The following is a 27782-nucleotide window of genomic DNA, read 5'->3' as shown; positions in this document are numbered from 1 at the left end:
ACCAACTCTCCTACAATACTGTAAGCATTGCGAGATCGTGTTGTTAGTCAATTGCCTACCTGCTTATACACCTGCATCCAAGATGAAAGTCGAATCTCACGCATGATATCGACCATCGACACGACCAACGGGTTTCGCTCCGAACTCATACCGATGGCCCTCGCGTCTTCCAGTTCTGCGTCGCGAGCGCTACGTAACGCCATCCTGGCGGTCTCCGCCTTTCACAAAGATGGAGTGACAGCCGCCTTGCAGTTTAAGGCCAAGGCCGTACGCTGTCTCTTGTCGTCCCTGTCATCAGAAACCTGCGGTGGCGCAGCGATTGTAAACACCCAACTTGCTGCCTCGATGATGCTTTGTGTCTACAGTGTAACTGAGCACCTCCCTGTCATCTTTGCGTTGTTAATCGAAAAAAAGAAACCTAACTTGCTGATCTGATGATGAACTCCAGGTCTTCGACGAAACAGAGGGGAATTGGTATTCTCATCTCGACGGAGCAAGAGCCATGTTCCACCATCTGTCGACGGTGTCTGGGGGAAAGCTACGGTATCAATTTCTGTATACATGGCTCATCTACCACGAAGTCCTCGGCGCCTTCAGCCAGCCTCTACACCTCATCCAACACAAACCATCGTCCATTGATCTTCTGGCAGACGACAGTTTCGATAAAACCACCGTGAGTTCTCGGTTCTTTACTGCTGGGCAGGCCTTATCTAACCATCGGGGCCAGGTCATCGGGTCTCTGGGGTGTTCTCTCGAAGTCCTAGAAGCAATTCACCGTCTGAATCAAACGCGATGTGAAATTATGACGAGTCCTCCTGAAATCACCAAAGCTCTTATCTTGGAAAGAGGACTCGTCTCCCTCACGCAATGCGTCGATCCCATCGACACTCCGCTGTCTCCGAATGTCCGTGCCGAAGAGCGCTCGAAAGCCCTCTTGACCGCTGAGCTCTACCGGATAGCAGCCCTGTTATATCACCAGCGCATTTATGCGGATTATTTAGACCGGTGCCGCGAGAGAGAAATTTACTTGACACATGCATTCCAGATACTTGGCCGCCTCCCCATCTGCACTAGTCCGTGGCCCTTGTTCGTCATCGCCTCGGAGGCAGACTCGGATGATCAAAGGTTGGCCATCCTCCGTATGCTGGACCGCATGGATGAGGCCCGCAAGATTGGCAATGTCTTCGTCCTACGAGGGCTCATTCAGTCGTTCTGGAAGCAGCAAGACCTAGCTGCCGACTGTGACAGACGCGGCGGTCACTCAAGTTGGTTGAGTTCCTTGGACTCGCTATTTCTCCATTCCGAAAAGGCTGTTCCGTGGTTCATTTAATTGACTTCAAATATTTATATGTTGAATCGATAGGGAAGGTGCAAAGGTAAGCTAGATAAGGCCATGCTGTTAAGAAGGTTCTGTATTAACAAGCTCTTCTAGACGCCTCATAATCTCACAAGATAGCCATGAGATCTTTTTGACGCTTGCCAGCTCCCCCCAGGAATACCTTGACTACCTGCAAGGGAAGCTCAATCCTTCGAGTAGAATCCGGCCCGCGCCGTTTCTCACCATGCAAGAGTATGGGCCGTGGAATACTAGGAGCCGAACTAATATGCTTCATCTGGCCCAGGTAATTGTGAGCTTCGGCCTCGGTTTCACGGAAGAGATCAACAAAGTTCGACGGGGATAGAGATGATAAAGCAGGGCTGAATTGCGGAAAAAGTGGTTTGCCGTTGGCGGGCCCACTCCTACGCCTACTGAGCTGGGTGCCCACGTCACCCTTAGTACTACATCTTAACTAACTAACTAGTCAACTAGTTAGTTGGCTGCTAATCAATCTCGACTGCGCACTCCGCATCCCACTCAGATCATCTCTCTTCCATAAATAACCAACCGTGCTTATTTTTTCCTCATCTGACACTTCTTCTTTCCCCACTTCCCTGGCCTCTCGCTTTTCGATAAAGATGGATAGGCAAGCCTTTCTCAAGCGGCACAGCGATCTTAAGCACCTGTATCAACGAGTCCAAAACTGCGAATCATGGTTTCTCTCCCCCGACGATCTTCAAGGCCTCGGAATCCACGCCTTTCAAGTGGGCATCACAGAGAACGGCATCCTGCAGTTCCACCCTTGCTTTTTCCGGCCGCACCCAGAAAGGATCCTGCAGAAATATGCGCTTAACCCTTCGCAGTATATGCCGGAGCTCAACTATCGCCCGAACCTGGATTCGATTTTCAAAAGGATCGTTGAGGAGCATCCGGATCTGGAAAACCCTTTTAAAGTTGCAATGAGGCGTTACGAGAGTGATGTGGACGTGTCTTGTCGACTCGATGAGTGGTCCATCCGTGCCAGAGAGATACAAGACCATATCGAGCGACAGATGAAAGCCCGTCGAAGGGGACGACCGATAGGAGGGTCTCTCTACGAATTTGGAACCCTCGATCTGCAGCGGTAAGTCAAGCGTGAAGATACTTCGAATTGTCAATTGTTCCAGTGCTGAACACCAGGTAGGACCAAAGTAAAAAGAGGCGACCCCCCGACGTATGAGATCGGTCTTGCAGGGCCCCACTGGGAAATAAAATGCTTCCTTGAGGACAACGACGAAATCTCTCCTATGCCACATGCGATTCTGTCAACCGTCGCACACGTTCCCGCAAATTACGCCGACCAGAACCTTACTCTCCATGAAATAAGAGCTATCGTGAACGTCATGCTCATTCGAACCTCCCATCGGCCCTTTTCGAGCCATCCTGTCCACCCGGTAAGCAAGGTGATATTGTATTCCAGCCTCCGTCTTACTGATAGATGTCTCTGTATAGGTATTGATTCTCTCTTATACCGGTCAAAAGCATGGGAGAATCATCCAAGCGTCTTTGGATGGAGATAATTTCGTCATACAATATTCGCAACTGTGGAGTTTCCTGGACGACGACACGGCACCAGTGGAACTGTTCGTTCGCTACAACATCAGCCAGCTAGTTGGAATGGGGAGCCCTTTTCCTGGTGGCAGATCACTTGGGGATTCTATGGCGTCAATGCATCTGAATGAGCGATCTGGGACAGAAACTCGATTCGGATGAAGTTGGTCAGTTCCATTCGAAGCGCATAATGTGTGTATTTGCATCGACCAGGACGGCAAAAGGAGGCTGCATCAAGAAACTACGAGAGTCGAACCCGGAGATTAGCTGCTTCTTGCCCACATCGGTGAAATTCTAGATCTTCATCTGCTGCTCTCTAACCTCGTCAACTAAGCGCTATTCAATTCATAGATACGGACTGATTCCTCGGGTTTACTGAAATATCCGTTGTATTTTTCTTTAATGGCATCACTCACAGACATAAGTCGAGCAGGCAGTTGCTTACTGTAGCCGAATTGCATCACTCATCTGCCGCTTCCAAGCATACATCCGTCATTTGATCAATAGCTGATGCTCGTTGAGCCGCATTCAAATACCCGTTTCTCACAATTCGGGCACAACTTCGAAGAATTTCTCAGCACTTGCATATGTGAAATCAAGTGACGGGTTTACGCGCGCGGTAAGATGGGTAAGCTATTCTTAATAACGCAGGTTCGTTAAAGCCTCTTGACTCCTAGTCGAATTTTGCGTTAAGCGGTGGTTGGGCCATAGAGCTAGTTAAAGAGAGTCACTGGTATGAGGTTTCAGGCGATGTTAGCAAGTTTCGTATTTAGCGCTTGGCTCACTAGCTAACTAGATAGGTAGCTCCTTCGTGGAGCGCCCGGGTGGGATTTAATCCCGAGTGGGCGCTTCTTCGAGCATTTTGACTTGTTTAGAAAGCACCAACTTCCTCCCACCAGAAGCCTTTCTGCAATCTGGTTTGTCGACATGGTGATTGTCGCGCTCTTCGCGGAAGCCTCGAAATGGCGGAATCAGCCTTGCCCCGCGCATCAGCCACACCACCCCACCCTGACTCACGTCAAGGCGACGAGGCCGGGATTTCTCTCGTAGATCTCGATAGGACCGGAAGCTTCAAGATCACTGTGGACCAGATGATCATCCTTTCAGACCTTTCCCAAGGAAAAGCGGGTAGGCATCCCAGATTTACGAAGGGAAAAAGCGCACTTCATCTATCACCCACGGGTGTTTTTTTTTTCCCCTCCAATTTAGGGCTATCGTAAAAATTGCTACCGTAGCGATCATATTGCACATCAACGAAACAAAAGAAAATCATAATCACATCGGAGACCAAAAACGAACACCTAGAAGCAACAGCTTCTCCACAAACGAGTGAGTCACAGTATCAATGGCCAATAGAAATAGATCCACACAGCAGGATCATACTCATGCATGAGCGATGCGGCGACTTTGTGCGCCTCCCATTGGCTACCCGTCACCACCCGCAGCCAGTGGAGGCGCACGCGCCAATAATGGCCCAGCCAAGCCTCAGAACTGAAGTATACAGTGTAGCTTGAAGCAAAAATTGCCGGGTCATGGCAAAATGAAGCCAGATCGTTTCCGATCTGGGGGTCCGACTGTCAGACTCTCTGAACAAGTGTCCTTCTGCGGGCGCATCCAGGCAGGCCCTGGACCACGAGTTCAGTTTCTGGTCGGAAAGTGGGTGTGCCCAGTGTGGGTTTCCACACGCAGATGGGTAAAAGACCGTCTCGCGGTCACCAGCACCAGTCTGGGCAGTCAGTGCCCGTGGTGTGGATTGAAGTGAAGCTCGTAGAAGCGACCGGGAGTGTATGTAAATTGTAGACGACGGAGCGTAATCATGGACTGGTAGCTGATGTGCTCACTTGTAGTAGTCGGAGCGCCGATAGACGCGCGAAGTTCGGCGCTCGACCCGGTCCATGTGGTCAGTGGTATACAGCGAGCCACGGCTAGGGCTGTTGCGGTTGGGAGAGCCACGAGGAGACTGGTAGACGATCACATGGCGCTTGGTGCCGGAGGGGGAGCGCTCAATGATCTCGTCGGGAGGGGAGGTGGCCTCTGGTGTGCGAGACCGGGGTCGGACTTGCTCCACGACAGGCCGACGGGAGCGGATCTCGTAGGTGCTTTCGTGTTCTCTGCTCGGAGGGCGGACAGCAGGAGCGCGGCCTCGGCGCAGGCGCATGCCAGCTTCAATTGAGTCCAGCAGGGTCCGAACGAAGGAGGAGTCTCGGAGCAGCTTTACCCTTCTCAGCTTGCCACTCTCTTTGTCCACAACGGAAAAGTGCTTTCCGCTTTCGCTGTATAGATATTTGGTGACGTCGACGGCGAGCAGATAGCCTCGCTCGCAGAGGTTGTTGTTGAACCTCTCGAGGGAGAGGGCGCATTGAGTACAGTGACTGGTGTGGCGCTCAAAGTCATCGCAGACGAGCTTCTCATCGTCGCGCAGGTCCCGCACGACGGCGACGGGCTCGACAATCTCAATAGGAGCAGGCATCGTGTGGGAGCGGCGCAGACCAAAGAGGCGCCGCGTGATGCTTGGGCGAGGAGGTCTCTCTGTAGTGGAGAGAGACTGAGGGTTGATGAAGTAGGTGGTCGAGCGAAAAGGCGACACCGTGACTGATTTTCCGGGGGTCACGCGAGAGACGGCGGGTGATCACCGTATGTATAGAGCAGTAGGTGAAGTATACAGATGGAGCCAGTAGATCGCCGAGAGATGGGGATGTTTATACTTGAGAGGTAGAAAGTGTGGGAAGTGGAAAGCAGGAACTGATGGAGGAGGGGGGAGAGGGGGATATATAGTATACCGGATTGGCAAGGCACACTGCAGCCTGGAATGACGGGTGTGAATGATGCGCAGAGGTGATCTGCTTGGCGGTACTCGGGGGTTACTTAGCGGCTCCACGGTTCTCCCGCACTCCACCCATCACAGCCGTTGTACTATCTTTGTACTCAGGCTAACAGTGTGGCTCAGTTGACACCGCCGGCTGGACGAGTGCCGACACTCTCATTGGCGAGAACACTACGGTCATTCATTGTTCTGCTGTCGAGTTTGTGTGCTTGAACGCGAACAATTCGATCCTGATCGTCTCTTCCACCTCCAACCTCCACCTCCACCTTCATCGTCACGGCCCATGCAGCCTTGCTCCTCCACCCATGTCATCATGGCCAGAGGTCCCCCTACTGTGGCTTGAGCCTCTCGTGTTCCTGCGCCGCATCGAGGGGTCTTGTGTTCCCCGTTCGTTCCTCCTGAGCCTCTTTGGCTCTTTGACCCTCTGATACCTCCTGGAGCAACAAGGTTGGCGTCATTCATCGCGATCTGGCGGCCCCTGGATCCCAACCGAAAATAGGCTCCCGTGAACGTTCATCGACAGCCATTGCTTTCCTCTCCATCGTTTGATCCAAGCGTCTTGCATCGCGCGCTCTCCCCGCTCATTTGCTCCCACAGCCGCTGCCCTGATACCAGCGTCTACCGAGACACCCATGGAATGCTCTCGACCGCGACCCCCTCAAAGGACTAGTGACTGCGAATCGGTCGCTCTTTGATTCTTAATTTGGTGATACCGATCGGTGTTTCGTCTTCGCTTTCTTTTCCTAAGAATAGGCCCTAGCCATCGGGGGCTAGGGGTTCGTTTTGGACCCCACACTACCATCCCTCCTGGCTCTTCAGCCGCAAGCCACAACCCGGGCAAGGGTCTATAGACGAATCCTTCTCGTTCCTTGTCGGCCATTGCTCAGCCCCAGCCACAGACGTTGAGGAGTGTCTACCGTGATTCGTTACACCAGCCACCGTATCTCTCCGTTCGTGCCCTTGACCAACCGGGTCTTCTTCGCCCCTCCCCGGCCAGGGGTCAACAGACCGATTTGATCAAACGGCCACCGTTCGTGATGGTTTCACCAGCATCTCGATGCGCGCGCCATTCTCTCGTTTCCTTTGCATCTACCATGTCTGCCTTGTAGACATCTGCCAATCGGTCTTCTCGTGTGGATATCGCGATACAGGACCCCGTCGCCAACTCCAAGCATGAATGCCGCACCCTGTGTTCCCCGATTAGAACCTGTTTCCATCGCCTTCTCCAATGGTCTGCCATTCCGGTCATTACACCTTCGTCCGTGCTCGAACACCAGCAGGACTCGGCTTATCCCGGACTCGGTCCACCTACCTGTATCCTGGGTATAGCCTCCAGGCCGACATGGTGCATATTCGCGCAACGACCTCCAACAAGTCCAGCCGGGCTAGCTCAATCGGTAGAGCGTGAGACTCTTAATCTCAAGGCTGCGGGTTCGACCCCCGCGTTCGGCTTTTTGTTCATATGAAAAAAATAACCTGCGTGTTTTTGTCGTTCGCGTTGAAATTTTTTTGCATGCTTCGGCGCAGATGAGTGGTTCAATTCGACCGGAGATCCACTAGTGGGGTTGACCCGGGCGCCGCACTCGAAGACTGAGCCTGAACCAGTCAGCATCTACATCAGAGCCATCTACTATACATACAGGTGCATCGGAGAAAAAAGCAATGACAATCGGGCGAATCAGCGACTGTGTGGACAAACCCTCCGGGCACGGTGGCTGGCCCCAAGCGCAAGGCAGAACATGCTATCCCGCATCGACGTAGAGTTTGGCCATTCAGCTGCAAGGCATCACTGCTGCAGAATGATGTTGCCTTTGGTAGAACTGCGTCCTAGCATCCTCCGAGCTTTCTGAGGCATCGGGTACTGTGAAAGGAGGCCGGTGGTGTATGGACTCGGGATATGTTCTCAACGAGGGGACTATGTCGGGCTAGCGCTGCATTGGAATTCGGTGCAGATGTGCGTCATGACTCCAAGACCCGACCGGGGAGGCATGTTGAATGCCTGGGATCGGCCCGGCCAAATGAAATTGGCAGGAAAGATCGCTTCTCAGTTGCATGAGTTCGTCCATTGAATCGGTTCCCGCGCGCGACCAACAATTAATTGGTGGGGATCGCAGCGAGCGATTGGCCGCGAGTCGTTTATGAACAACCTCCGGCGCTTATGAAGTCAATTGCCGACATACGTCGTTGGTTCCAAACCCCCGAGTCGTGACCCTGAAACTTGGTCTGCCTCATAACAGTCGGTTTGAGGTGGATGGGTATGATTTCTTTTCAAGACCCAGACTACCACTTCACCTCAATATGCAGCTACAAGGTATAGAGCGATACATATCTACACCACTGCGATTTTGTTTCATCCCGGCGCTAATCGACACAGAGGATTCTCGCAGCGACGATAACAGTTTGCACGGGCTGCTGGATCGGTACCGGCCAGACCTCAGGCCATTCGAGGCTATCTATCGCCATCTACACAACCAGCCCGAACTATCCGGCCAAGAAGAACAGACCGCGCGGACAGCTACCGAGCACTTGCATACACTAGGCTACGAGGTACATACCAACATCGGCGGGCACGGCGTAGCAGGGGTTCTTCGCAATGGGGATGGACCAATGATCATGCTTCGAGCGGATATGGACGCACTGCCATTGGAAGAGAAGACAGGCCTGCCGTACGCGAGCACGCTCCAGGTCAAAGATCCCAGCGGCGTGAGCCAGCCCGTGATGCACGCCTGTGGCCACGACTCCCATGTGGCAACACTCATGGCAGCCTCGATGCTGCTCCATGCCGCGCGCCAGCACTGGAGTGGCACGCTGATCTGCGTCTTCCAGCCCTCGGAGGAGCATCTGGATGGCGCACAGGCCATGCTTGACGACGGCCTGTACGACAAGATCCCCAAGCCGGACTTGGTGCTGGCGCAGCACGTCATGCGCATGCGCGCTGGAACGGTCAATCTGCGCCCGGGACGCCTCCTGACTGCCGCCGATGCCTTTGATGTGCGCGTCTTTGGGCGCGGGGGCCACGGATCGGCGCCACAGACCACGATCGATCCGATTGTCATTGGAGCCGCAATTGTGATGCGGCTCCAGACGATTGTCTCCCGGGAGGTGGTGCCGGGAGAAACGGCGGTGGTTTCATGTGGCAGTATCAATGCTGGACACACGCCCAACGTGATCCCGGATCATCTGGATCTGCAAATCAGTGTACGCACCTTTGCGCCGGAAGTCCGGAAGCGCGTCTGTGCCGCGATTCATCGTATCATCGAGGCTGAGTGCGAGGCTGGGGGTGCGGTCAAGAAGCCGAAGATTACTCTCACGTACTCGACACCGGCCACCGTGAACGATGAGAAGACCGTCGGTGCTCTTCTCGAGAATTTCCAAGCCTATTTCCAAGATGACTTCGTGGAGGCGGAACCATCCAGCGCCAGCGAGGACTTTTCCCTGCTTGCTACCGCTGCTGGATCGCCGTATGCCATGTGGACTTTTGGTGGAATTGACGAGAAGACCTGGGACGATGCTGTCAGAAAGGGGACAGTTGATGAACTGCCGAGCAACCATTCCCCCTTCTTTGCGCCAGCCATCCAGCCCACTCTGCGAACGGGCGTAGATGCTTTGGCCCTTGGTGCCTTGACGTTCTTGAGACGGAAATGAATGTATATTCGAATTGTCATTAGTTCAAATTGCGCTGTATTGCAGTTTGTAAAGCAGAAGAGTAAGGCAAGAAGCAACTCCACCAGCCCATATTGTACATCAGCCCTAGTAATCAAAGAACAGTCTCATGGCTGCGCAACGTGGACCACGATCTTCCCCCTGGCACGTCCCGAGCGAAGCTTCTCAAACGCCTTGTCCGCATCCTCAAACTCATACTCGCTATCCAGCTGCGTTTTTAGAGCACCCTGACGCATCATCTCTCCCAGCTTGACCAGATGCTCTCCAGTATTCGCAAAGAAGAAAATCACATACTTCCTGCGCCCACCACCCAGCAGCGACGGCCACCCAAGCCTACCCGCAAAAGTCCCGATGGACGACGCGCCGACCTGCACAAACACACCTCCCTCGCGCAAGAAATGATGCGACTGGAAGTACATCGCCGACGGTGTCCCGATATGATCCAAGATATGATCAAACACCACCCCGCGCCCACACAGCGTCGCCACCAGATCCTCCTCGGCGGTATAATCCACCACCTCATCCGCGCCCACGGCACGCACCAGCTCGACATTCCTCGTCGAGCACGTCACAGTAACATGGCACCCCATCGCCTTCGCAATCTGGATCGCGAACAGGCCACACCCCCCAGACCCGCCGTTAATAAACACCTTGTCCCCGGCCTTCACATACCCGTCCAGCGCCTGGTAGGCCGATTGGCCCGCGATCCCGATCCCCGCCGCCGCGTCCACCTCCACGCCCGCCGGCAGCGCCGCGACAAATCGCGCCGAAATGCTGAGGTACTCGCCCAGCGAGCCGAACTTCACCGGGCGGCTGTGGCACCCGTAGACCAGCTGGCCGGCGGGGAAGTGCGTTGCGCCGGGCCCGGTCGCCACGACGCGTCCGCAGAAGTCCATCCCCGGCGCCGCGGGCATGCCGATGAGCAGCCGGGCCGCGAGGCCCATCTCGGGGACCTTGTAGTCCGCCGGGTTGAGGGAGGCCGTTAGGACTTGGATGAGGAGCTCGTCGCCGCGGGGTGCGGGTGGTGCGCGCGCAGACGCGTCCAAGTGCATGTTTTTCTCGAGGCCGCCGCTCGTGCTGGAGTAAAGCCAGGCTTTCATGCTTGCTGGGAGCGACGAGGTCATACTTGATGGATGTGTGTTGATTGTTCTTTTGGGGGTGGCAGATGTGGTAGAGATGACGTCGGGTGCTGGCGATCCACCACCGCTTTTGCAGTATGTTTGGACTGATTTCTCCGCCAACGCAGGATTGTAGATCAATTTTAAATGTCTCTCTTTCCTTTCCTTTCCTTTCCTTTCCTTTCCTTTTCTCTTTTTTAGTGGGCAATATTGATGAGGGACTTTGGCTGATACGGATTTCCGGGTGATTAACTGGGAGTGAACCTAGGTAGATACCCATTGAACACTCCATCCCTGCTTCGACCAAAGCTCAAATCTGACAGGTGGAATAAATCAGTCTAATAAATTCACATTTAGTAACATTTATACCTTTAATCGAAGGAAACTACACTAGAAAGACCGGCTCACATAGTCCATCCCGACATCGACCCTGCGCGTTCTTCGATAGTTCCTGTTCCAAGAAGAGCGTCGCCTTTGCTATACCTACCACATCTCGCAAGAAGTACAGTATGGTCTTGAACCAGGCCCTTTTATACTGGTAAGTCTCCATCTCAGCATGCTGAAAACAGGCGAAACCTGTGAATGTGGGCCAGAGAACCATGTAGGCTTTCATCCCGGGCAGCCCATCTGGCGTCGTAGGATCTGAAAGTCCATCAGGCGAGAAATTTAGCAAGTACGGTATGGTCTCGGCGATTTCATCGGTGAGCTTCAACGCCCAGTCGAGGCTCCGAGCTCGTAATATCTGGACATTAATGGATCGCGGAGAACATTTTGATAAGAACTCGAGGATCATGAGGTGAAGCCGCACACGAGTCGCCCGACATATGTTCATATCGCAAGCTGCCAGCGGGCTCGAGTAAATGTACATATACTCGGGCGCACCGAATGAATCTAATAATGCTCTCGACCAGGCTGGGCGATTCTTGGAGTCGATGGGGCGGTGCTCCTTAAATGTCCATGCCGCTGGCAGCTCTTCGGTCCAGTGTCGCAGCTGTGCGTCCACAGTCAATGCTGACTGTAGGAGCTCGAGATCGGTTGCCGCGAGCTCGATGGAATCGGTCACTTCGGCGAGGCTGCACCGCCCTCTCATCTCTTGGCAAGTCGTTGCGGCCTTTGACATCAACCTGGCGAGTTGCTTTTTGAGTTTAAATTCAAACGATATTTGTTCAATCCAGCGATCGAGGTGGACGGGCGGTGTCCTACGTTCAGATAGGTAATAGACAAGCTGCATGATTTCAAACAAATGTTAGTTACTGGTGCCCAGGAAGTTGCTGGAGTTTCGAATCTTAGGGATAGAGGTGTTGCACCAGATGTATACATAAGAGGGCGATGTGATTATCGCCATCCTTGAGGTTGTTGCAGTCTCTATGCGCAATGACGGACTGTGTACCTTTCATGTGCGCCATCCACGAGCCATCGCGCGTGGAAGAAGAGAGAATCTGCAGAACGGAGTCTTAGCTAGGATCCAAGTGAGATGAGAAAGCCCATCCACATACCTCGTACAGGCCCAGCAGGAAGATAACCAGGAGAGCCTCATCCCGCTGCAACTCCATGGGATCTGCCATCGCGACAGCCAACTTTTGCAGCGTTTTCCCATAGCAAACTCCGCTTGCTTCTTTGGCCTTCAGGGATTTACACCGGCTGTAGAAGTTGGTATAGGCTACCGCAGCGACTGCCATGTTCAGGCATGAATCCGGCGGGCTCTCGAGCATCATGGAGGGAAGTCGCTGCATGACTCGCCGTAACGGATTCACAAAGTCGTAACAGAAGCGATGCCACGCTAGATCATACAGCGAAATATCTGGTTTCACACACGGAATCTTTGCGACTTGGAATTCGGCCCGCTGGCGCCACTTGGTCACTGCAGACGATTTGGCCTGGCTATTCTGGTCTCTGTGCATGCGATCGAACTCGTTCTGGTAGAGGCAGCTGTGATCTGCCTTCTGGCATCGCTCACAGGACGGCTTCTGCGTATCGCACTTTTTGCGCATCAGCATACCTGGCTCGCGCGATCCAGAATTGAGCTCTGAAAGGGGAGTCACCTTCACTTTCAGCCGTCGGCACCGCTCGCAGCCTTTGCTGGGGCCCCGGTAGTTCGCCATCTTCGACACTGTATCAACGAGGGTCAATGGCGCGATTCAAGAGGATGGTTGTCAGAGCAGAGAGGTGAAGAACGAAATAAATTCAAGAGACGCACTTCAGCTCGCGCGATGACGAGCAATCGCGGCTGAGTCTCTGTTAATCGCACATGCGTATGGCACGTCGCCATTGGCCGGTCGCGATCTCTTCTCCAAACTGCCTAGCGCAGGACCCCAAGCAATTCAGCTGAGCATCCAATCACGGCGTCGCCAGCCAACGCATCTGCTGCTCCATTTTGCCTAGCGTGTCGAAGTGTTCTGAAGGAAGCGGTGGCAGGGCTGATAGGTGAGGGTCGCGCCGTTATCAAGCTCGCAGAAGGCTGAAGATCGTCAATACGAATGGGATGGAGGAGCTCCGAAATCAACTAATGTGGTGGTGGCTGCGCACAGGGAGAATTGGATGAGCGCTATAAAGTCGACTGGATCGACCTTCATCTGACAGCTTTCCATTCCATCCCAAGTCTTCCTCAACGACAATTGTCCTGTGGACATATTCTGCGATTTTTTTGGACAAGCTCCAATTCCTTCTCGACAATTCCTTCCGGTCCAATCTGCCATCTCTACAATCATGGGTCTATTGCACGACAGCGGGAGTAGTGCCAACACTACTTGTCCAATGCCCGCACATCTGGTCGAAGGTAAGTCTTCGAAGATGCGCAAAGCACGAAAATTCTCTTGACACTCCTCTCAGATTCAACCGAAACGGTTGTGGGGGACTATACCTTCTATCACTTCAATATGATACTCTCCGGCAGCTGCGCAGCCCTCACTTGCCTGATGATGTTCATTCTGATGACGATGCACGCGACGCGTTTTAGCAACCCCAATGAGCAGCTTAAGTACGTCAATCGATTGTCCAGTTGGAGCAAAAGACCGGAAGTAAGCATGAGAGGCTGACAGAGACCTAGGATCATGCGAATTTGTACCCTTCTTCCGCTCTATTCGATCTTCTCTTTTCTCTCCATCTGCTTCCCCGATGCCGACGTATATTTGGAGGGCTGGATAGAAGTGTTCCAAGGCATTGCTCTGTACTGGTTTCTGATGTTGCTTTGCGACTTCCTCGCTCCAAATGACAGGCACCGAGTCCATTTCTTCCAGTCCCTTCAGATCCCCAGTAGGAATGGGCAGACAACGGATGGTCTTACCTGGCTACAGGTGAGTGCAATTGATGTGGATCAAGTGCACTCTGGAAGCTAATTGGATATCACCCAGAGAACTTGGTTCTGTGTATTGCAGTACCCGGTCGTCAATTTTATTGTCGCCATCGCCCAGTGTATCACTCAAGCCGCTGGCATTTACTGCCTGGAGAGCCAGAACCGACATTTTGCTCATTTATGGGTAAGTGCGACTGTTGGTGTCATAGAGAACTTGACACTCATGGATTCCTGCAGCTCAACATCATCCAAATCATCTCCACTGGGGTGGCAGTCATGGCCATCCTCGGATTTTATAAAAACCTCAAGTCTTATATGACAGAATACAAGCCACTGATGAAACTCCTAGCCTTCAAACTGATTGTCGGTCTGGTGTTTCTAGAAAAGGTCAGTCTATTTCACCCGAAACAAGTAGATGAGTAGAAGATCTAACCAAACAATAGATTATCTTCACTATCCTCCAGTCGGCTGGTGCCCTGAAGACCTCATCGACTCTGAACTACGCCGATGTCAATATCGGCTTGCCTAATATGGTCATTTGCATTCAACTGGTGCCATTCGCATTCCTCTTCCACTTTGCTTACAACACCCGCATGTACCGACTGTCGGCTGTACCTTTGCGTTCCACCAGTTCCCAGCAATACCTCTCCGTCGAGTCTGCAGAGGATGGAAGACTCGAGAAGAAACGATACCAGGGTGGTCCTCTGGGAGTAATGGCTTGGCTTGCGCTTGTGAATCCGTTGGACCTTTTCCGGGATATCAAATCAACCTTCTATATGCTGCGCGCTGCGCGAGCGGGGGCGATGGACTACCAGATGTGATCTTACAGACTCTGATATGTGGAGCTACTATGCCTACTTGGCTGGCATTGTGTTTATTCCACGATATGTACGGTTCAGTCTGCTCTTCGTTTGGCAAGATTTATAGTAATGACGAGAATCCCAGCAAAATGTAATTGAAGTTGGATATCATGTTTGAAGGACAACACCTTTATATCTCCCCGAGGACCTCTCTCAATTATTGAGTATAAGATCAGTTTCACATGCCTAGATCGCGGCCTGAGGTGGTAGGAATCGGTCAGCCTTCCCTTAGACAGCAGGATGTTTTACTGGTCGATCCTCCCGAGTCGAAGAATGGTCACCATCATCTAATTCCAGTAATTGAATGCGGTGATGCGTCATATTCTCCTCGGTCTGCAAGTCAACCTGCTTCTGCATTCGACCTTCTTCTCCAAAGCCATTTTCGCTGTTCAGAGTTTCCTGTGCATTTGACGAGTTGCGATCTTTCACACCTGCTTTTCGCTCATTACGAACTCGTTCTTCTTCCTGTTTCTTGTCTTCAGCTGCCAGCGCTGCCTCTTCACGCTCCACTTCTCGGGTATCGATGTCCTGGAGGCCGATATGAGAGATAATCTTGCCGAGCAAGAACTGATACCGAAGATGGCCGCTGATCATCTCGCTCACATCGATATTCTCTACATCGGGAACGCCTTCAACCTTTTGCAAGCCGGCGACACCGAGTTGGAGGCTGCTTGTCCGGTACAGAAAGGCGAGCACAGAATCGTTTTCCGAGAATACGTTGACAACCCGGCCACTGATGACGCTGCGGATACGAGCCCAGTGCTCGGCATTCGACGGGGTCGGCGAGCCCATCAGGATGACCGATTCCACCAGCCCGTAAGCGCCTCTCCGAGCCAAGCTTTGCAGGCAGGAGAAGATCAGACGAGAGCCCAGGGAATATCCAATCAGAGTGACGGGTCGCTCGCCCTGGACTCGGCTAATCAGCGCATCCGCGAGGACTTCGCCTGCTTTGTCGGCTCGGGCTTTGGCGACGCTGAAGGGATTGTCAACGACGCGGGCAACTTTCATGAGGCCCAAGGGCAGCATCACGGCACTCATGATCGCAGCGAAGAAGGTACGGGATAAAACCTCCCGTCCAGCAACCGACCATGCTGCGCTGGTGACGAGCGCAGAGATCGCATTGCCCAGGTTCATCAAAGGCTCCATCTCCCAGCGCAGGGCAAAAACTTCTGAGTCGGCACCGATGACTCGCCAGGGAACCACAAAGTTCGACTCTTCCTTGACCCATCCGGTGACGCCAATAGTTACACGCAGTCGATGGTCCTGCCGAGCAGCCTCGCTCTCTTTCTCTGATCGCTTCTGCGATCCTCGAACGGGAATGAATGCGAAATCGTCCACTTCCTTGGCATACCTGTCCATCATGCGGCCTGTCATGCGGCCGCCGTAAGCCCCGAAGAGACCACCAACGACGACACTGCTACCGGCCAGCGCACCGAGGTAGGTTGCCGCCGCAGTGGCACCCAGTCCCAGCCCACCCATGAGCGTCCCGAGGCCCGCCGCGACCAACGGGGCCGCGAGGCCACCGGTAAGGCCGATCAGAGCGGCACCGGCCACCGATGCAATCCCAACCTTCCATTTCCGGCTACCGTCGCTTTTCTTGACCTGCTGTTTAGTTTCCGGATCTGATGCGAGAGCCAAGGCGGTATCTAACAGCCCGCGTGCGACCTTGACCTCATCCTCGTCGAGGACTTTGATATCTATGCCCAAGCTAGATGCAACGTGAAGCATGAGCACTCGCGAGTATGCGCTGTAATGCTCTAAGCTGAGCAGGAGTAACAGAAGCGAATGTAAGATGAGCAGCTTGGTCGACTTGGGAAGCTGGGCCAGTGATGATTCCACTGGATGGTAGATTTCGCACAACTTCTCTATCCTTTGTTGATCCTCATCTAATGGAAGATCATCTGATTTCGCCTCTGGTGCCGAGCTTTTGCCTTGCCGCTGCTCTTGGCTGTCATCGTCCTTGTTGACAACCTCGCCGATGCGGAGTAAAACAGAGTCTCTCCAGTCATCAAAGTGCGTGAGAGCGTTGGCCTTGCCTCGGGCTGTTTCCGCTTCGCTCCTAGGACTAGACGCCTGGCCTGTCGGCCTTCTGGCATCGCCCGAGCCTGATTCGCCCTGAGGCCGCGGAGGCAGCGGCGGCATGTCTTCATCGTGGCATGGTTGTGACGCTGTCCGATTAGGAGATGGATAGTCTCTTGTTGGCTCCTCGGGATTCTCAAAGATCTCCAGGATTCTCACACGCATCGATTGCGCGATCTCCGCAACCAACACGGTGAGGTCGCCTCGCTGCGACCGGTCCAGGATTGACGTCAGATCTTGGCCGCGGTCACTATCCGAAGGTAATGCATTGGGTTGCTTAGAGTCGAATAACTGTGCATGTTTCTCTTTGATGTTTTTGAACATTGGCGCAGAATATCAGTTTCGTATCAGATTTACAATCAATACCTGCGCAGTGGGATATGAAGAAATGAAGTGGAAGTCGACAGGAGAGCGGGGCGAAGGGGGCTGGAGGCCTTGGCGCCCGGGGCAGAAACAGGCTGGATGCCACCTACCTGGATATTAATAAGTGTGGTTGATGAGTTGACCTGTTTTCTTGGTTTGGTTCGAGCATAGGTGTTTTTTAATGACATGCAGTGATCTTCCCTGGCTTTGTTCAGACCTCGGGATACGGGGATATCTCATCTAAGGACTACATTCCCTGCTAGGCTAGGCATAAATTGGCTTTCGTATCGCTCTCGTATTATTAGCCCCCGGGGCCGACTATCGGGAAGATCTCAACCTCATAGAGGCATATCATCTCCACAAAAGAATTAGTCTCATTGCATGCGGCACACAGCACCCTTCGTCGTACCTTAGCATGTTGTTCCAATCGTGTGGCCAGAGTCCCAATTGATCGGCCAAGTCCAGGTGACAAAAAGGAGACCTGTATCTGATGAGACATGTGTAACCGACTTCCAGGGATGAGACGAACTAACCCATAGCTAACCCACTTAGGGTTTCGGCATTGTTCAATGCCCAGAGGGTATTTTGGCGACCCAGAATCTTGAGCTCATCCCAAGTCAGGGTGGGCTTCCCCCCTTCCTCGTACGTGAGAAGGTCCTGACCCGCCATAGACTGGTCGCCGGCGTCTGCCTTGCTTGGGTCGTAAAGGACATCCATCACTAAACCGTGTCAGTCCAGGCTTTTCCAAAGAACGTGCAGGCACTTACTATTGTCGCACCACTTGGTATGAGTATACTCGTGGAATGTTGCCCCGGTATAAGACCTCATCATATTCCACAACGAATACAGCCTGCCCGCGACCGGGTTGTTCACGATATCCGTTGGCTCTTGGATGGTCGTGATGGTGTCGAGGTTGTCGATCAGAGTCGGACATAGGGTCACGATGTCCGTCGGGCTTTCACCGTCGAAATGGGCCGTCACGGCAGCCCGGCCGCTCGGGCAAAGGGTCGTTTGCTTATACCATTTGTCGTGGACCGAGTCCCATCCGCCTTGCTCTCCATCTTTCAGTGCGCCGGCTTGGTCGGTATACGTCTGTCCGTTGTGGTTGTCGAGCAACCATGAATCTATCCCACAGAACAGGGGAATATTTGAGTCGGGGTCGGTGGAGTCCTTGAATGCCGCCATCTGCGTGTAGATATCTATACCAGAATTAGCGACTGGAGTCAAAAGGTTGATCGGATAATGGGATCGAGATACATTGTAAATGGCCAAGATAGCCATCTAAATCGTTGTTGTTGTCGGAAAAGTCGGTGATTCCGAGAAGCGCCTTCAGGCCGCCTTCAACACCCTCAATGTAAACAGAGTCCATTTCTTCGATGACACCCTGACGATAGGCTCGGTAGTTGTAAACCAGCGTGTTGGCCAATTGGGCGAGATCGGGGAATCCGTTGAAGGCCTTCTCAGCTCGCTCGCGATGGGATCCGCAGGAGTCGCCATGGAAAATGGCAGCCCGTCGATGCAGACCTGGTCTAGCAATCGCCGGGAAGATAACAGAGACGAAGAGGAGGAGATGGAACAAGGATATTGACATGGTTTCGATTCGTGGGGGTCAACGGAAATTGGCAGGGGAGTGGTAATGGAAGTCAATGGGTCACTGTACTATTTAACTATATTGGGGTTCATTGTACTCTGTAATAATCATCTAAAGCAATAGGCCCCCAGCAGTAAAAATCTGATCGGTATTGACCGTCGTTAAATGAAATACTGTACACTTCTGCTCCAACAAACCAGCCCCGAAATGAAACGAGCTTCTGATCTACTAAGCCAGTATGGACCTCGGAGTGGGTTCCTTGGCAGCAAGGAGACGGCCCCAGGACATCTTCGAGACTACTGTTACATGTAACTGTAAACTGTTAGCCCGTAAGGTAGAAAATTGATGATCTTTTCGTTTTTCTAGGGGGCCGCCTAAGAATAGACGCCCCGTCTAGGTCGAAACAGACGTCGCTCCCTCTTCTATCACAGGCATAGCCTGGTATAGATAAATACCAGGGCTAACTGCAGACCCCTAGCCTTGCGGGATGCACGGCAGAATATGCGTGGAGCAGCGAAGAGTTTGATGCACGGTTTGGAATGACTCGGTTATCCAAATCCAGTTATATGTAGACCCTGATACTGACTAGTTGTGTAAAGGCTACCTAAAGGGCTGTAGCGAGCTGACCAATCAAAAGGCCTACTTGTTACCGTGCAGAATGCTGAATCTTCCGCCTTCCAACTGGCCAATAGAGGGCCAACTATTCTGACTCAGTTTCTGCTCCGCTTGGCTCCGCAATAATTTACACGATTATAGTAGGTGCTCCTGGGGGGTGTGTTTTGATATTTACGTGAATCAGTATCGTACATATACAGCATTAGTGGCTTCCGTAGTAGCTAGTTATTAATTGGGTCGAAGGATGCGCTTATCACCTCATTATTCCAACTTCGACGCTCATCATTATATGTACCCAGCCAACTCGCCACTTCTACTCCTATGCCAAGCCATTCACGGGACGGGGAAGGTGGAATTGGCCGTCGCCGGTGTCAATCCAAGTCCTTGGCCGCACCGCGGAGGAGCTCGCTCTTGCCGCCGGGGTGGTAGGGGATATAAGGTGAAATATTGTATACCTTGCCCTGGTACGATGTCCAAGCATCGCGGCTCTTGCGCCCGTTCTGCGCCTTGAGCATAGACGGTGTCACACGCAGCAAGCCCGGCGGGAGACCAGCGCCGCAGAGCTGGGCATTCGGCTTCGACGTGAGTGACGCCCAATCGAGAGGCGAGTATCCCGGCTCGAGAACGATCTTCCGTGATGCCGCTGGAGGTTTCATGGCGGACGGTGGTGTGAGAGTGCTGCTAAGCCGAGCACTGCCACTGCTCGGCATGCGCTGAGATGGCGAGGCAAGGTCCTGGCGCTATAGCGTGGGGGCTGGAGTTGGTCTGTAGTCGAGATCGATGGCGCGGGAGGCCGAAGGGGCGGAACAGACGATGTGCTCGGTGTGGAGAATGGAGATGCGGGAAATGTCCGCACTGGTTGCGATGATGCAGGGACCGCGACAGGTGACGCCGACGAGGGCTTCTGTCTCGGTCGATTCAACCCTGCTAGAGAGATAGCCCTGTGGCGACGAGACTCGCATCGCGATCGTCTGCGTCTTCATCAGGACAGAGCGCAGAAGCCATAAGGATGGGGAGATTTGCACTCACTGTGGACGCCTTGGGCGCAGTTTGCCCCTCGTCTTGCTCGGACGTGGTGGCTTCCCTCAAGGGAAATTTACCTATTTATATTCTCTGTCAATCCTCGGTCTCTCTTTTTCTTTGCTAACGGCTCCCTCGTTTACAGACCCTTTATCTGTGTGAAAGATGAATGATCGGTTAGCTTCTTCCCTTTCTCGTGTTTCACCTGATAACCTTTTGTCTAGTGGACTAGTGGATAGTCCGCTGGAGCCCAAATCTGAGAAGCCTCCAACTCGGGCCCCTGCAGTAGTGAAGCACAGCATGCCGATCTTGACCTCTTCAGAGAGAAAGAGAGGTGTGAGCTAAGCTAAGAGAAGGCTGCCTAAAGCGCTGGACTACCATTAGCTCAATTTCCATGGATTTAAGCTTGGAATCGAGAAGTCTACTTCACAATTATCTAGAAGATACCTTTATAGAGTTTATATCTTTCAAATGCCCTCATCGCCTATGTTACAGATTCATCGGTCATGTAGCCTTTTATCTGTTATACAGCATCGTCCTGACGTATACAGTGCAAACCGGCCATCTACTGCATTCTAGATGTGAATTATTGACGCGACATAGTCACGTTTAAGCCCCCGTACCGAACAAGACAACCATCCATGGATACCTAGGTATGGTTGTGAATGAATAATACTTGTACCCGGCTCCACGCGGGGAAATTGACAGGCCTGTATCCATGGAAACATGCCTAGGAAAGCTTACAGACTCAAGACATGTGGAGCTCGTTGTTATTGGACTAGAATACATGGACAATAGTCATGTTTTGATTATAGATCTATAGACATGATAATCAATGGTGGATTCGTGATGCGGTTCAGAGAATCATTGCAGAGTCGGCGAACTAAGTCCCCGAGAAAAACATTTCAAGCCATAATATCTCCATGAAGACGTATGCGAGCGTTGATCAGTTCTTGGTCGGGAACTTGATCCACTTCTTGATGAAGCTCTTCTCACCACCCTCCTCATCTTCGGGGGTGTAGTAACGGCGGGAAGTGTCGAGGTCGATCGTCTTGAGATCGTTCCAGCGTCGGCCGCGGTAGAAGATCTTCGCGCCAATGTACAGGACAAGGATGGCCACCACGGAAAGGTAGTTGGCGAAGAAGTTCTTCGCAGAGGACTTGTCACCAAGCGGCCACACGGCGAGGTAGAACTCCACGATGAGCAGCAGGCAGCACCAGAACAGGCCCCAGTAGGCCGCGTAGGGGAAGGTCCAGGTCTTCCATGGAAGCTCGCTGACGCTACGACCCTGCGCTTTCCAAGCAGCACGCATACGGATGTGGGACAGACAAATCATACCCCATCCGAAGAGCGTGAAGAGAGAAGTCAAGTTGGAGAACCAGCTGAAGACAGTTGCACCACTGTTGCTCACGTTCAGGTAGGACAGGCCTCCACCAATGATGAGAGTAGGCACAAGACCCCACCAGGGACGACCCCAGCTGTCAGTGTTTTGCATGCGCTACAGATTTGGTTTCTCAGTTAGCGCAGTACGGGACTGTCCAGGGGGGAATACTAACCTTCGGAGCCATGCCGATCTGCGAGAGACCGACGATGATACGGGATCCGGCGTATCCGGAGATACCACCGGTGGAGAGCACGGAGACGAGAATAACCGCGTTCATGATGTGGGCCAGCGGGACCACGCCGTCGTTGCGGAACATGATGACGAAGGGACTGGCATTGGTTCCAGAGCCACCGAACAGGTCTTTGTCCATAGGGTTGACATTGATGGTAACGATTAGACTGCCCAGAATGTAGAACAGACTCAACCGCACCCAGATGGAGGAGACGGCCTTGGGCACCGATCGGCGAGGGTTGCGGGTCTCAGCGGCGACCAGGCCAGCATTCTCAGATCCAGAAAGGGCGAAGATACAGGTTGGCATGACCGAGAGGAATCCCTTGAAGCCGTTGATGAAGGGGGTCTCGTTCCAGTACTGGAAACCCATGGTGCCGCCGGCCCGGGGTGGGTAGCCTCCCTTGGGGCCACCACCGGCCGAGAGGACAATACCGGCGATGATCACGATGAAGATGAACCCAAACTTGATGGCGGCAGCAACAACCTCAATTTCGGCGAACCATTTGACTGCTCCGACGTTGACCGCAATGATGACGACCCAGAAGATCGTGATCAGGGCCGCGGTGGGGACCGCACTGGTCCAGAAGCCGATGACCGTGACAGCACCTTGTAGTTCGTTGGCGATGGTGACCCAGAAGGAAAGCCAATAGGCCCATCCCAGTGCAAAACCGGCAGACTTGTCGACGAACATGTTGGACCATTGCACAAACTAATGCGGCTTGTGTCAGTAAAGAGGGTCCAGTGTGGCAAAGAGACCGGTCGGCACACTCACAGCACTAGGAAGGGGATACATGACCGCCATTTCTCCGATACTCTGACTGACACTCCAAATGATGGAGCCAGCAAGCAGGTAACCGAGCCAAATACCAGCCGGGCCAGCGTTGTGCAACGACTCTCCGGATCCCAGCCACAGACCCATACCAATGGATGAAGCCAGACTGATCATACTGATATGGCGGGAACTCAGGTTCCGGTGAAGCTGAGAATCCGCGCCATGGTCGGTCACATCGTAGACCTCGCCGGAGGATGGGACCTCGGTGTCGTTGTTGACGCCGCCTTTGGCGAGACTGTCAGCCTTCTCGAAGGATGAAGCCGACATGGTGAATGCCAGCGGGAGCGACGAGATGGACGGGAGTAAATGGAGTAATGATCGACAGAAACACCTTTCAATGCGGATGCTACAAGAGACGATGGTCGGGGGGGAGGTCCTGTTTTATGTTGCACTTGATGTTGCATGTTCTACGTTATCGCATCGCAACCAAGCCAAGACAGCATAGGGGGGGCGAAAGTTGATATCGCGATAAACGAAGCAGGATTGGTACTGGACAAAGCAATATCGGCCAGAATTGATTGGGTGACATTGCGCCCCGTCTTATCTCTGCATCGAAGTTGACAGGGGCCTGAGAGGCGCATATCGCGTGATCTTCGGTCTGGCCGAGATGATTGGCCCGCGTTGCTCGAGATAACCATAATCACCGGGCAACATCAACCACGAGTGTACGCAACGTGTTCTACTCCCGTTCTAGCACGAAGCTAGAAAAGTCGTCGATGGCTGGCGGCGGACTTGCGTCTCTAGCACCGATTCCTTGCCCCTGGGTGAACTCCAGATCTGAACCAGCTCCAGGCCAACCGTGTCGAAAAGGCGCTTCCACTGGGAGACGGTGCGTTCCAGCCCAGCCATGTGCAGCCACATCAAGATGTCCATTTCGGCCGCTCGCAGATCGGAGTCGATGTCGGGAAGCACATAGTCATCGATCACGAGTATCGAATACTCCGGATCCATCGCTTCAACAATCCGAGATAGGATCCGGGCACTCTTAGCGTCCGACCAGTTGTGAAGCACATCGCGGAGGAAGTAAAAGCGGGCACCTGAAGGATTCGGTTAATCTAATTGCGTTCCTGCTTTGGGGAGGCGTTCTTCCTTTGGAGGGAGAGAGAGAGAGAGAGGGAAAGGGGGGGCATGTAGAACGTACCTTTGACTGGTTGGGGAGTAAAGAAGTCATAGTCCATGGCTTCGATCCCGTCGGGCAACTTCTCTATGCGAGTGAGAGTGATTGGAAGGTCCTGTAGGACAAAGCGCCCTGGGATATCAGGGTGGCGTTCCTTGAACCGCGATATCTCCTGTCCAGGGCCGCCACCGACATCCACCATCAACGCAGCGCCAGCTTGCTCGCGTAGCGGTCCCAACTTTTCTGCGGCTGGGTAAATCTCAAACCACTGGGGCATATCGTCGATGCGCCGTGCGGCCATGTAGTCATCAAAGGCCTGCTTCTGCTCTGCATTCTTCTCCAGCAAGCCGAAGATCACATCCGTCCCGTGGGCATACTTGAACAGTGTGACCGCATTGGGTTCATCGGCGAACTGTTGGATACCGGGGCCACGCATGTACTCAACTAGTTTCCCTCCCTGTGGTCCGTTAGCTGCGATCCTCAGGCGACGGATCGGATACTGTGGTGTTGTACCATTCCGAAGTCCAAGTCGAAACTACACCCCCGTTAGACCTCCCCTTGTCTGGCTTTGCACATTCTGGGGGCACACGTACTGATGTTTTTCGGCCGCAATTGATCCTGGCAGGATCTTGAACTTGGTGTTCTCGTTCGCTGCATACAGCTGATTGCCGACCTCGGCGCAGAGCCCAATCGCCGTCAACACACGCATCACTCGGACTAAGAGCCACAAGTCAATTCATGACATGACCGACCGATCTCCCTTCTCATACTTCACTCACTGGTCAGAAGAAGATCGGACGACGTCTCCCGGGCGATCTCATCGGCCGAGATAGATGACCCGTCTCTGGCAGCAATGACATGCAGAAACCGGTTCTCAACGGCGACCCGAATGGAGATATTTTGCATGATCTGGGTGATGTGGAAGCGTCTGAGTTTCCTCGCGGTCGCAACACATTTCCAGCTCCACGAGAGCTCACCTGGAAGTTCAGTCGGGACGTTGTTTCCAGAGGCGTCTCGGCCGCCAGCTGCAAGTGGCGAATTGCTTTGAGAAGGTCTGCATGGGCGTTTTTGTTGCCCGCTGCCTCGTCAGCAGCGAGCGTTTGAACCTTGGCTAGTGCCTCTGACACCGACATGACGCTGATAGAGTGACGGGTCAAGTTGATTCAGCCGACCTTCACGGGCGAAAGCGAGATGCGGAAGTGGGAGAGGGAGAGGGAGACTTCGGACACAACCGCTTCCCGCGCGAAAGAATTCTGGCATTACAAGTGATCAACTGCAGGGCTGGCACTCTCTTAAGGGCGCCCAGGTGTCCTTATGCAGAGCAGTCGCCGACTTTGCCGCATTGCCCTGCGCAATGGCCAAGAGGATCTTCAACGTATTTGGCGATTCACGTTGCTTGCAGTGGGTCATTGGGGCCCTGGAGGTTCGTCGATCCCCCATGGATGGATACATGGATGGGGACAGGGCAGCTACGGTCTGCCAGGAGGATTGGCCCGGACATGCAGTCATCACACACCGCGCGCTTGGCTGGTCTGCTGTCTTTACCCTCGTTGTTGGAGTCTCACGGCCGATTCGGGGCTATACGTCGCCATTTGACATGGCGGGCGCGAACACGCCTCTCCCGTACGACAGAGGCTGTTCGATGTACGCCCGAGAGCAATCCCGGAATGGATCAGTGGAAGGGAATACTAAATAATGATTATGTATCAGCGAGGATCTCAAACTAAAATGTGTGGATCACGATGTCTTTTCGAAGTCGATAACTGGTCGTACGCAAAGGGCGCTTATGCGCTGTAATTCACGCGTGGGGTCCGGTTCGAATGACTCGATCCTACCAATTCATGCATCCAAGGCTCCTTGGGCCCCAAACCACAAGGTTTGGAGGGAATGGTCGTCGATCCTAGGTACTATTGGGCTCTTTCCATTGTGCTTTGAATCATTTTGTTATACCTCTCAATCGTACATATCCCGACGTGCCCGGACGCATATTCCTCCATAGCCCCAACATTTACGTAGATATACATATACAGTACCTAGCTACTTCATCGGGCCACCCTAAGCCTCATTCTCTTCGAGGTCAAACCTTTCTGACACCACGGTCGTGTTCCTCGTCACCATGATCTGTTTCCCACCGATCGTCGTAGCACCTGCACGTTGGTCATACTCCGAATCTCGAGAAACTTGGGTGGAGGCTGAACCGTGATTCCATGGGCCCGATGGACGATCGCTGAGCTGCATCCAAGACTCTCGTTGCTTTCGGCTGTCACTGAGATAGCCCGTATTACTGCGACTGCGCGACGAATAGCCTGTCGCACTCTTGATGTCCTGGGTGAACCGGACGAAAAAGGGGCGAAGGACGGGGATGGAGCCGAAGATGATAATGAACCACATCTCCGTCAGGACCCAGGTATTGAGCCGATAGATTGCATAGGTCAGGTCTTCCTCATGGGTGATGGAGGCGATCGCGATCGTCTTGTTGATCCCGGCTATCCCTGCTCTATAGAGGAGTTAGAATCCATCGCATCTCCCGATCGATGAAGGAGCGGGACATACATCAATCCACCTCCCATGATGAGGCAGAGCCCAACCTTGGTGGAAAGTTTCATTGTCTGAAGCCTTCCGATAATATACACTGGATAGGCCGCCAAGAAGAAGTCCGAGGCTGCTCCAATGCCTGTTGGAAGGGTTAGCGGGATTCGTGGAAGGGAAACGCCTTGGTTCCACCTACTGCCTTGAGCAAATCCAACCTGCGAGCAGACGACCACCATATTACATGTCCCTGGGAGATTGGTATCCCACAGTTTGGAGGTCGGGGTGCATTGCTTGAAGATCAAGCCAATCTCAATGACATTTATAACTGCTTGGATGCTCCCCACAAAGTAGAGAAGATATCGTGTCTTGGTCACTGTTCCACTCTGGATGGAAAGTAGGAAAGCGATCACTGCAATGCGTGCAAGGACCAAATCAAAGACGGCGATCACTTGGCCAATCCAGCTCCACAGGTTGGTTTTGACAATGTTCTCGTACGACAAGAGGTCTTGATGGTTGCCGAGTCCATAACGCGCGCTCACGGTCATGAAGCTTTGGGCTGCAAGAGCAACCGACTATCAGGGTCAGTCTACACTGCAGAGGTCAAAAAAAGAACCTTGGAAGCGTCAATGACTTACAAAAGCAACCAGCACCCATATAAAATCCCACCGTAGGCCAAATACGCCCGAGGACAAGTGGTGAGTTGGACACACGGAGGCCGTTTTGGCTCGCAGAATGATCAAGACGAGCGCAAGGCCCATTTCTGCCCAAGTGATCCCCAAGACAAGAGGACCTCGGCCTCCATAGGCAACATCTGGGGGGTCAGCCATGGCTCTCGGGCAATCCAGAGCTGTGAAAAGTAGATTCAAGTCCTTGGTGTGCCATTCCAGCAGCCGATGTATAAGTACAGAGAAGCCTCGTCGTCCATCGATTAACTTTTCCAGGGCACACTCACGCAGCCTTTGGACTGTCGAAGTATCGCCATTGCACTCATCGCGTTGTTTACGATTCAGATCGGCCCAAATGGATCGTCTCCACCGGCTCTTCGGCCCCGGTCGATCATCGCAGCTGGATATCTCCAGCGAACTGGTTCGCCTGCAGGATGAACTCTACCTGGCCCTAATGCACTCCCACGCACGCCCCATACCTCCTGAAATCCCTCTGCGAGCCTGTCGTCGCGCGATCCGAGGTCCATCAGCGGACACCATCTCTAGCTTCCTCCAGACTCGATGTAACATGTTCATGAAGCAAAAGGATCAGTGACGGGGTGTGCCCACCATCTTGTGCATGTCAAGTGGGATTCCAACGCAGTAATCCAAGGATATCAAGTGGAAAGTCCCGACGGCAGTCCGACTC

General features: G+C 53.2%; 13 protein-coding genes across 13 annotated transcripts; 4 read left to right on the top strand and 9 right to left on the bottom strand.

The window, feature by feature from the left end:
• Positions 1-153: 153 nt before the first annotated feature.
• Positions 154-1330, top strand: N7459_001130 (fungal specific transcription factor domain-containing protein; the record flags this gene model as incomplete). Its single annotated transcript, XM_056940315.1, has 2 exons — positions 154-366; positions 449-1330. 2 exons carry the CDS (start codon positions 154-156, stop codon positions 1328-1330), a joined length of 1095 nt encoding a protein of 364 aa, XP_056804595.1.
• A 626-nt stretch (positions 1331-1956) lies between these two features.
• On the top strand, positions 1957-3070 carry N7459_001129 (uncharacterized protein; the record flags this gene model as incomplete). Its single annotated transcript, XM_056940314.1, has 3 exons — positions 1957-2441; positions 2502-2751; positions 2810-3070. 3 exons carry the CDS (start codon positions 1957-1959, stop codon positions 3068-3070), a joined length of 996 nt encoding a protein of 331 aa, XP_056804594.1.
• A 1675-nt stretch (positions 3071-4745) lies between these two features.
• On the bottom strand, positions 4746-5378 carry N7459_001128 (uncharacterized protein; the record flags this gene model as incomplete). The annotated part of the gene is made up of 1 exon (XM_056940313.1): positions 4746-5378. The coding sequence occupies one exon, from the start codon at positions 5376-5378 to the stop codon at positions 4746-4748; it is 633 nt and encodes a 210-aa protein (XP_056804593.1).
• A 2652-nt stretch (positions 5379-8030) lies between these two features.
• N7459_001127 (putative zinc metallopeptidase) lies at positions 8031-9377 on the top strand (the record flags this gene model as incomplete). Its single annotated transcript, XM_056940312.1, has 1 exon — positions 8031-9377. One exon carries the CDS (start codon positions 8031-8033, stop codon positions 9375-9377), a length of 1347 nt encoding a protein of 448 aa, XP_056804592.1.
• Positions 9378-9502: 125 nt separating this feature from the next.
• Positions 9503-10519, bottom strand: N7459_001126 (NAD(P)-dependent alcohol dehydrogenase; the record flags this gene model as incomplete). The annotated part of the gene is made up of 1 exon (XM_056940311.1): positions 9503-10519. The coding sequence occupies one exon, from the start codon at positions 10517-10519 to the stop codon at positions 9503-9505; it is 1017 nt and encodes a 338-aa protein (XP_056804591.1).
• Positions 10520-10898: 379 nt separating this feature from the next.
• Positions 10899-12615, bottom strand: N7459_001125 (Zn(II)2Cys6 transcription factor domain-containing protein; the record flags this gene model as incomplete). The annotated part of the gene is made up of 3 exons (XM_056940310.1): positions 10899-11712; positions 11897-11952; positions 12010-12615. The coding sequence occupies 3 exons, from the start codon at positions 12613-12615 to the stop codon at positions 10899-10901; spliced, it is 1476 nt and encodes a 491-aa protein (XP_056804590.1).
• A 604-nt stretch (positions 12616-13219) lies between these two features.
• N7459_001124 (OSTA/TMEM184 family protein) lies at positions 13220-14626 on the top strand (the record flags this gene model as incomplete). The annotated part of the gene is made up of 6 exons (XM_056940309.1): positions 13220-13289; positions 13343-13490; positions 13560-13806; positions 13864-13989; positions 14043-14192; positions 14249-14626. The coding sequence occupies 6 exons, from the start codon at positions 13220-13222 to the stop codon at positions 14624-14626; spliced, it is 1119 nt and encodes a 372-aa protein (XP_056804589.1).
• A 267-nt stretch (positions 14627-14893) lies between these two features.
• Positions 14894-17068, bottom strand: N7459_001123 (DUF726 domain protein; the record flags this gene model as incomplete). The annotated part of the gene is made up of 1 exon (XM_056940308.1): positions 14894-17068. The coding sequence occupies one exon, from the start codon at positions 17066-17068 to the stop codon at positions 14894-14896; it is 2175 nt and encodes a 724-aa protein (XP_056804588.1).
• A 567-nt stretch (positions 17069-17635) lies between these two features.
• N7459_001122 (uncharacterized protein) lies at positions 17636-18698 on the bottom strand (the record flags this gene model as incomplete). The annotated part of the gene is made up of 3 exons (XM_056940307.1): positions 17636-17826; positions 17875-18306; positions 18365-18698. The coding sequence occupies 3 exons, from the start codon at positions 18696-18698 to the stop codon at positions 17636-17638; spliced, it is 957 nt and encodes a 318-aa protein (XP_056804587.1).
• A 986-nt stretch (positions 18699-19684) lies between these two features.
• Positions 19685-20023, bottom strand: N7459_001121 (cytochrome b5-like heme/steroid binding domain-containing protein; the record flags this gene model as incomplete). Its single annotated transcript, XM_056940306.1, has 1 exon — positions 19685-20023. One exon carries the CDS (start codon positions 20021-20023, stop codon positions 19685-19687), a length of 339 nt encoding a protein of 112 aa, XP_056804586.1.
• Positions 20024-21279: 1256 nt separating this feature from the next.
• Positions 21280-23047, bottom strand: N7459_001120 (putative amino acid transporter; the record flags this gene model as incomplete). The annotated part of the gene is made up of 3 exons (XM_056940305.1): positions 21280-21831; positions 21890-22657; positions 22721-23047. 3 exons carry the CDS (start codon positions 23045-23047, stop codon positions 21280-21282), a joined length of 1647 nt encoding a protein of 548 aa, XP_056804585.1.
• Positions 23048-23470: 423 nt separating this feature from the next.
• On the bottom strand, positions 23471-25030 carry N7459_001119 (uncharacterized protein; the record flags this gene model as incomplete). Its single annotated transcript, XM_056940304.1, has 6 exons — positions 23471-23817; positions 23922-24354; positions 24411-24432; positions 24491-24614; positions 24677-24806; positions 24875-25030. The coding sequence occupies 6 exons, from the start codon at positions 25028-25030 to the stop codon at positions 23471-23473; spliced, it is 1212 nt and encodes a 403-aa protein (XP_056804584.1).
• Positions 25031-25952: 922 nt separating this feature from the next.
• On the bottom strand, positions 25953-27256 carry N7459_001118 (uncharacterized protein; the record flags this gene model as incomplete). The annotated part of the gene is made up of 4 exons (XM_056940303.1): positions 25953-26394; positions 26451-26571; positions 26626-27001; positions 27065-27256. 4 exons carry the CDS (start codon positions 27254-27256, stop codon positions 25953-25955), a joined length of 1131 nt encoding a protein of 376 aa, XP_056804583.1.
• Between the last annotated feature and the right edge of the window lie 526 nt (positions 27257-27782).

The sequence above is a fragment of the Penicillium hispanicum genome (assembly GCF_028827665.1).
Source record: "Penicillium hispanicum strain IBT 35686 chromosome Unknown utg000001l_segment0_segment0, whole genome shotgun sequence".
In the NCBI taxonomy this organism is placed as follows: Eukaryota; Fungi; Ascomycota; class Eurotiomycetes; order Eurotiales; family Aspergillaceae; genus Penicillium; species Penicillium hispanicum.
The sequence above is the reverse complement of the archived record's forward strand: the minus strand, read 5'-3'. Positions and strand labels throughout refer to the sequence as shown.